Source organism: Sinocyclocheilus grahami, unplaced genomic scaffold (genome assembly GCF_001515645.1).
Source record: "Sinocyclocheilus grahami isolate Dianchi unplaced genomic scaffold, SAMN03320097.WGS_v1.1 scaffold460.1, whole genome shotgun sequence".
In the NCBI taxonomy this organism is placed as follows: domain Eukaryota; kingdom Metazoa; phylum Chordata; class Actinopteri; order Cypriniformes; family Cyprinidae; genus Sinocyclocheilus; species Sinocyclocheilus grahami.
The window spans coordinates 38,650-47,869 of NW_015505639.1; the positions used below are offsets into that span (position 1 = coordinate 38,650).

At 37.8% G+C, this 9,220-nt stretch overlaps 1 protein-coding gene across 1 annotated transcript in view; it reads left to right on the forward strand.

The window, feature by feature from the left end:
- The first annotated feature begins 2,349 nt into the window (after positions 1–2,349).
- LOC107552865 (kelch-like protein 10) overlaps positions 2,350–9,220 on the forward strand; it is a 14,391-nt gene continuing 7,520 nt past the window's right edge. The window contains exon 1 of the mRNA XM_016234903.1: positions 2,350–2,505. Coding sequence (XP_016090389.1) covers positions 2,350–2,505 — 156 coding nt within the window. The remainder of the gene's footprint in view (positions 2,506–9,220) is intronic.

Below are 9,220 nucleotides of genomic sequence, written 5' to 3' on the forward strand. Positions count from 1 at the left end.
TGTCAACATCATCCTTCTTTTCTCTCTTCACATTGCGACTCATTTTAGAGGCAGAGCTGTAGAAACCAAGAGGGAATAGAAGACAAACACTAAAATAATACTCTTGGATGTGCTTTTTCAATTTCTGTTTCTAAGTGAATGCTAATTCTAATGCAATCCTTTCCTGTTTGGTGACAGACCACTTACAAACATAAAACTATAAGTAATTTCTACTTAATAAATAGTATATTCTTTTGTTGAAGCCATCAGCATACAATATTTCAACTTATTTTAAAAAGTTGTGTTTAACAGTAGATTTCATGGTGGGAAAACTACACACCAAGATCTCTTTAGCTCTGCCAACTTCCACGAAGCACTTCAAATGACAAAATTGAGCCTGTCTCCATACACTCCTCAAAATATTTAGGTAAATATGTTTGTCTTTTTTGTCCAATTTTCTTTTTTTTCTTTCTTTTTTTCCTTCAAATAAAAGTTTGTAATGTTGTGATTCATATTGTATGGGAAACATTTGTGGAAAAAATATATTTTCAGAACCAACAATGCTGAAAAATTAGGTGAGCACTAATGCACTCTATAAAGCCTAACTGCTCCAGCTCCTCAGTATCTGAGCAATATTAGAAGCTTGTCTGAAGTAATTTTAGAATCCCTGATTATGTTTCACTACAGCAGTTAAATCATGTTTATACTCACTCAGGGTCAGAGGTCACTGTGCCATCATTGAGAAGAGGAGGTATTCCCATAGATGCGTTACTCTTCATAGACACACTGCTGGGTTCTGGAGATGTAGCCTCCTCCTCTTTCTTCACATAGAGACTCATTTCACAGGCAGTGCTGTGGAAAGACAGACAAAAACAGGCAACTGAATTTCCTTATTTAGACAAAAGAGGAGGAATAATGAAATCTTCATGAATTCTCATGTCATACACTATTAAAGTATACAATGAAACAAAGCTTTAGATGAATAATCACCAGTCTAAAGCTGTTCAACTCAACTCCCAGTTCAGAACATTCAGAAATTATTCCTAAAATCAGAGTAAGAAAAACTCTCAGCAGACTATGCTTAAGCATCTGAAAATACTCTTAAATTACTGTTCACATTGATTTATTCATGAGAATCAATACAGAAATGTGTTTGTTCAAACCTACCTCTGTTTCAACAGTGAAGCACATCAAAACACACTTCATTCAGTTCATAAATCCATTCTGTCTCTGAATAGCAGCATTAAACCGATCTGTCCTCAAACTGATTATTCACAAACAGCTTTTCTCGCTTGATGTTTTTTGTGTTCTTCCTTTCAGGAAGTGTGTTGAAATACTTTCACTTTTAAAACAGTTTCACTTTCGACAGTGTTACATGGCCAGTGAAAGAAGAGAATCCTGAAAAATTGTTAAAGGAATATTCTGGATTTAATACAATTAAGCTCTATTTAAGTGTAGTTTGCTGTCGATTAACACAAAAAATAAATATTGTATCATCCTTAATTTTGTACAAACTTCCCAAAAGCATGTTTAAAATAATGCTTTCACTTTACCTTAACTAAGATGCCAACAGACCAGCTCAAACCAGAAGAAACCGCCACAGACAACATGGGCGAATCCTACTATGTGGATGGTAGGCTATGTCAATTGAACCTGTGGGGATAAAAACTCCTCAAAAGACTGAACTAATTTGCACAGTGCACAGTGGAGAGGAATTAAGCTTATCAAAAAACACCAAGCTCATTGCTTATGGAGGTGCAGAGATACCCACAGCAGGCTTTGTTACTTTCACCTGCCACTCATCTGAAAGGGTTTATAACCTCTCATTCTACGTGGTAAAGAGAAATGTGCAACCATTGATAGGACTACCGGACTCTTTACAAATGAAGCTGGTCTCGTTTAACAGCTGTCAGATGAAGATTCAAGTTTCACAAGCCAGATTTATTCAGAATAGTCAGACCTTTTCAAGGATGAGATTGGTAAACTTCCAGTAACATATGCAATGAAACTGGACCCAGCAGTGAACCCAGTTGTAAAACCTGCACGCAAAATCCCGTCAGCCATGCACGGCAAGGTCAAAGCAGAATTACAAAGAATGGTCAGTATAGGTGTTTTTATTCCAGTCTTGGAGTCCACTGAATGGGTATCATCAATGGTAGCAACGCACAAAAATAATTTAAAGGAGATAAGAAAATGCATCGACCCAAGAGACCTTAATAAAGCCCTCCTACGTCCACATCATCCGATGGGGTCTAGAAAAAGTCACATCTCAAATGCCAAACTCCTCTGGATGCAAAAACTTCCTTCTGGCAAATTTCTCTTGATAAAAAATCATCAATGCTGACGACTCGGAGATTCCGATTTATAAGCATGCCATTCGGAATCAGCACAGCGAGTGAGGTGTTCCAAAGGGCCATAGAGCAAATATTTGCAGGTTATCCATGTGCTGTTATAGTGGATCACATCCTCGTGGGAGGAAAGGATGTGAAAGAACACAACGAAAATCTCAAGGAAGTTCTGGATTTTGTATGAAAAGTTAACCTCAGAATTAACCCCCTCAAATGCAAGTTTCGACTGTCAGAGGTATGCTATGTGGGACATGTGTTCACAAGTAAAGAACTAAAACCAGACCCTTCAAAGATTATAGGAGACATATTATGCCCCTTTTTACAATATGTAATATAAGTCTCTGGTGTCCCCAGAATGTGTCTGTGAAGTTTCAACTCAAAACACTCAAAATTATATCATTTTGAAAGTGCCTATTATGAGTGGAAGCAGAAACTTGCTGTTTATCGTGCCTGTCTCTTTAAATGCAAATGAGCTGTTTCAAATGCAAATGCAAGTTTACGTTAAAAACACACAAGTTACAAAAACAGTCGGTTATGTCTGTGAAGGTAAACAGCTGGGAAATAAATTGCATGTTTATTTTAGATCTGTGTGGCAGCAGCAATATACAGTAAATAAATCAATAAATCCACTGCTCTGTTGTCTCCTCTGAGGCTGGGACTCTAAATAGTGTTCTGTGCTAGTCTGTGCAGCCAATGACAGAACAGTTAGCATGTTTTGTTCAAACTTTCGCCATGGCGTTAGAACTGGTACACCGCTGTCGCTTGATATTAATATTATAAAGAGATCCCTTTGCCACGTCACCAAGGGAGTGAAATCTGACGCGCTCGTTTTTTCAGACACTTGCAGAAAAAGGCTTACCAAAACAAAGTTACTGGGTTAATCTTTTTCATGTTTGCTTGGTTGGTAGATGCACCGGAGACCTGATTATAGCACTTAAAACCTGGAAAAGTCAGATTTCCATGATATGTCACCTTTAAGGCAATCTCAGAGATGGAAGTGCCAGAAAACGTAACAACCCTACAATGCTTTCTAGAGATGGTTAACTATCTTGGAAAATTCATTCCAAGTTTCAGTGACCTATCAGCACCCTTACGAGAGCTGACTCACAAAGATGTTGAATGGTGCTGGCTTGAACATCTTTAAGACGCATTCATCAAGCTGAAAGAGTGCATCACATCGCCAACACTGAGATATTACAATGTCCAAAAGCCTGTCACATGCACTGACGTGACTCTTCACAGTTTGGACTTGGTGCTGCATGCCTTCAAGAGAACGCTCCTATAGCATATGACTCACTTACCCTGACACAGACTGAGACACAATATGCTCAAATTGAGAAGGAGCTTCTCGAAATGGTGTTTGCATGTGTTAAGTTTCACGACTATATATACACAGAAAGGAAATTCTCATTGAAACAGATCATCAGCCATTGGTGGCAATTCTCAACAAGCCACTGCACATGGCACCAGCACGATTACAACGAATGATGTTGAGACTCCAGTAGTATAATTTTGTGATAAGTTACAAAAAAGGAAAACAAAGGTATCTGGCCGATACTCTTTCACGTGCCCCCATGAAGAACACAGAAGTGCAAGCCAGTGAAAAGACTGATTTTGAGGTAATGTCTGTAGAACACATTTCATCATCAAGGCTTGTCGAGTTAAAATAGCACACAGCCACAGATCCAACACTGCAGCAGCTTTGCAGAATAATACACCAGGGCTGATCAGATCGGTGGGCAAAGCTGCCTCTGGCACTCCGACAGTATTACCCATACCGAGATGAACTGACAACAAAGGATGGGATTGTGATGAAAGGCAAAAAAGCTGTGATTCCCAAGTCACTGCAAAAAGAATTGTCAAGTCAAGTCACCTTTATTTATATAGCGCTTTTAACAATACAGATTGTGTCAAAGCAACTGTACAGCATTAATTAGGAAAATAGTGTGTCAATAATGTAAAAGGACAATAGTAAACACTACATTTTCAGTTATAGGCAGTTCATCATTGAATTCAGTGATGTCATCATCCAGCTCAGTTCAGTTTAAATAGTATCTGTGCAATCATTTGCAATCAAGTCGACGATATCGCTGGAAATGAAGTGTCCCCAACTAAGCAAGCCAGAGACGACAGCGGCAAGGAACCACTATAGTTGAACTATGGTCACTTTAGTAAAACCATGGTTCATTTTCGTAAGGGACTGCCAGTGACAGGCTGTTGCATACATAAAATGCAACCTTTTTATTTTGACAGTGTATGATTTATATTAACATTACAGAATAGAACATGATCAATATTATCTTTCAACATTCAATTTAAATAAATGTAATTGCACAAACTGTGTAGGCTACAATTTCAATTTGTTTCTTGTTAAATAACTCAAACATATATGTGTTTTTTCTGTCTTCTGATAAGCATTGTTCTGGGCTGCCATTCCCAAAATCATCAATACTTTCTTACGATATTTTGGGAAACGTAGCCCTGTTTGAATGCACTGTCAGAAGTGAGTAAACGCTCTCCGTGATTGATTGATTCTGTCTTGCAACATCTGCGTGTGTTCAGATGAGCAGGAAAATAGTCCTATCCTACACAATTACTCGCTAACATGGGTTATTCGTCCAAGTCAATGCATATTGTATGCATTAATTTTTTGTTAAATAAACAAAATCACTGATAAATAAAACACACCTTAGTATCGATATTTTTGTTTGAGTATTGATACTTTTGATACTCGCGACAGTATCGATATATCGATACTTCAGGATCGAAATGCCCATCCATAATTTTAATGATACAGTGCGAAATGCGTGCGAAATATTTATGTTGCTTCTGTCTGGCCCTGGTTTAATCTATTGTCAGTCAAAAAAATTATGAAATGATAAGTTTACTTAACTGAAAAGTTTGTTGTCTCACTTAATTCTCAGATGCGGAGACCATTTGGTCAGGCTAAAACGTTTCCGATGTTACGAAGTGAGTTGCGATAGACCGCGCTGTGTTTTAGTTACCTGTGTGTTATCGATGCCGCCATCTTGCATATTTACTTTAAATCACTTATGTTATACGTGATATTCATGGCTTGACATTGGTGATATTGTTATTCATAAAAAAATTACACATATGAACGTTATAATATAAGTTAGTGTATGATCTAGTTTAGTTTCGTGAGGGAGCTGCAGGGGGTTTGTGGGCTAATGAAAAGCCAGAGATTGTCTTACTATAAGGAGATGAGAGGGTCTGTAATGGCTAACTTGGATCACGTGTCCCTTAATAACCAGTCACATTACAGCCTTGACGTCATTGAATTTCAGTCAGACGGTGCATTCCAAACGGGATATATCGCCCTCCGAAGGGCACTTCGGAGTGAAAACAATCATGGCTGCCATCTTGAAGAGTTGTTCCAAACCGAAGTGCTCAAAACTGGCCACTTCAAAGGGCCCTTCGGAATGAAGGATTTCGAAGGGTACAACTGATGGACACTTCGGGCTCCAATCATCCTTTGCACAGATTAGGCTTGTTTGAGATGAGCAAAATCTGCGCAAAACCGATCACCGGTGATCATCGCGAGATGCATGCCGGTTAGAAAAGTGTCCGAGTTACGTCCGACTTGCTCTGATGTCATGCTGACGTGTGCCAAAAAACTCTGGCTTGGGCGAGGCAGCTGTGTCGGATTGTGCAGTCAAGCGCAGTTGCTCTCCACCGATTGCGCTGATCAAAAGCATGATGGGAAATGACTGACTGATGACACAGCTTAATGCTCATTGGTCCAGACAACTGTGATGCTGCGTTCTCTTCTAAAATGTTTTATTTTTTTATCTGGTTCCATGCGATTATGTATTTGTATTATGTATTGTTGTCATATTTCTATAAAAATCTAAAATGCATGTTTGTATTAAAGTAAAAATGGATGATAAATATACCTTTCGTATGGAATTAAATAGCAAGCACTTTGAGTGTCTTGTTCATCATATTTATTTTTAAATAAAGGCAACAGAACTGAAATTATATTATGTTTATCAGCAGCACAGCACATGAGTGAGAATAACGTGACATCCGCCTTTGATCTCATAGGTCTCTGTTCACTTCAAGAGGTCAGAACTGTCCGTCTTGGTCTTGACTGCGCTTATTTCACTCCTCCCCTCACTGCAGCCGCCTACTCTCGCCTAACTTTCAGGCGAGGCAAGGCGCATCTCAAACAAGCCTATTATTTGCATGATGATGCACCTCTGTGTGGGCACGGGATGATGACGCAGAAGGGCACTTCAAGAAACAGTTGTTTGGTCGCCTACACCCTTCATGCCTTCGAAGCTCTCACTCCAGAGAGTAAACCCTTTGGGATTAAGGCATAGGGATGAGCCCTTTCAAATGGAATGCAGGGAGAGTTGTGCAACACTCAATTGTCCTTTACGGTTACCATAGGAATGAATGAGAAGTGCCGTAAGCTGAATCCTACCTGTCGCAAAAAGTCAGTGACTTCTCTTATAAAACGGCATTTTTTTCGTGGTAAACTCAAAAAATTGTTAAATCCAAAAGTATTGTTTAGTGTAAAACATGTTGAAGATTAGCTGTCGATTCGTTAAATGATAAGCCGTTTCCTCTAAAAAGCTGTTTATTCAGCGTAGTGAAGCCTCTCCTCCTTTGACATCCATTAAAAAAAAACGGCCTCTGGTCTCCTTTCCCACGTATTGCCAGACCGGAAGTGTTAGCTTTAGCCGTTATGCTTTTTAGGCTAATGGTTGCAGGCTTGCCTTCTAGTGGCTTTGGAAAAGCTAATCCCCTTGTCCAAATACCCACACTTACGGTCTTGGCCACTTGAGAGCGCGTGCGCGCGACAGGAAGTAAGTGCGCAAGACTGTACCAGGTCTTAAAAACGGCAAAGCACTGTACCCTTAACACACACTAAATCCACACTATCTCGAAGACCGCTCCGGAGCCGTATTCGAGGCTAAGTGTATCCCATCATGCATCATGTTCTGGAACTAAATCGTGAGACTTTTTGCGGAGATCTCGCGAGAGGTCACGGAAACCTTTCCAATGCAAGTTAAATATTAATATAATAATTAGATATTACATATAATTTGGTAGAAAAACTGTTTTTACGTTTTATTGGTGCAAAGATGAGTAGTGGTGATATTTATTTTGTACAACATTTGCAACTGCTTTTTATCACTTAATTAGAAGCACCACGAATTTAAATTATTGAACAGACATCTAGAAGTTGATTTTAAAATGCAAAGTATTTAAAATTTAAATTAAAATAAAGCTATGTAAACACTTGCATTTTTACAACACCACAAGTGTGTCCCATCAGGTAATGAAAAGTTTGACACACACTTGTGGTCTTCATGCTCACTTGAACACTTGGGCCAAATACAGGAAATACGTCACGTAAGTGTCAAGTGGTCAAGTGCAAAGACCGCAAGTGTGGGTATTTGGACAAGGCAAATAATTATTTGCTTCTTCTTCTTCTTCTGGTGTTAATGCCGGTTTGCAAACCAACTTAAATGGTGCATTCCCGCCACCTACTGGATAGGAGTGTGGAGTGCATAATGATTGGACGTTTGAAAACTATAAGACAATAAAGTAAATAAATAAAAATAAAATAAAAAACCATTACAACTGTATCCTAAATTCTATTTATCAGTCTTGTTTCTTTTAAGAAAATAACTAATTCATGAAATATTCTTGATTGTTTTGGGCCATTTCCTAACAGAGCCTGAAGTAACAAATTATTTATTCCGAAAGATCTTAAAGCTTGAATTAGTTGAAATCTTGCTCCTTCATATGCATCACACTCTACGTGTTCTACTGATTCTGCATGACCATATTTGTCACAGTTTCCAGTTTCATGCTTCCCCATTCTATACAGACACTGATTTAACGAACAATGTCCAATATGCATTCTTGACATTAAAACGTCTTCTTTCCTGTTGCCAAGCTTTCTACTTTCTAGACCTACTTTCTCTTGAATATGATGAAAGTGTCTACCTTTTGTTCCACTATCCCACTCCTTCTGCCATTTCTTTCTTATTTCATTTGCAATTAACCCTTTTACTTCTGCTTTGCTCATGGACACTTTAATGTCAATTTGTGCATGATTCAGGGCCTGTTTAGCCAGATGGTCTGCTTCCTCGTTATCTTCCACACCCATATGTGATGGTACCCACAGGAAATTTACCATAAGACCAGATTGTCTTATTCTAAATAGACTCTGCATCACATCAAAAATCATATCTTGTCTTGCTGTTGAAATTCCACTTAGCAAACTATTTAAAACTGAAAGGGAGTCAGTACAAATTACTGATCTTATTGGCTGTACTTCTTCTATCCACTGAAGATCTAGGAATATTGCTATTGTCTCTGTAGTAAAAACAGATATATGATCTGAAATTCTCTTTGATACTTTGACTTTGAATTGGGCTATGTAGACAGCTGCTGCTGTTATTCCAGATTCAGGATATTTAGAGCCATCCGTGTATATTTGCAATATGCTATAATAAGTTTGTTCAATGTATTGCTGCACTGCTATATTTGTTTCCTTGTTATGTTTTTCTTCATATAACTGAATGTCAACTACAGGCATAGAGAAAATCCAAGGAGGAATTGCTGAAGTTGCCACAGAAGGGGCAATATTAATAATTATTTAAAAATTTTAGCCTAAAATTAAAAGAAATCATTTTTTTTAAATTAACACGACAGCTAAAAACTATAAAATACATATAACATAGCCATATACTTAATATAAAATATTATATAAAACTTAATATAAAATACTTTATATTTTATATTAAGTATGGGGCTATGTTATATGTATTTTATAGTTTTTAGTTGTTGTGTTAAATCTTTTTTTAATTATTTTATTTAATTATTTCATTTACTTTATATTTTATATTAAG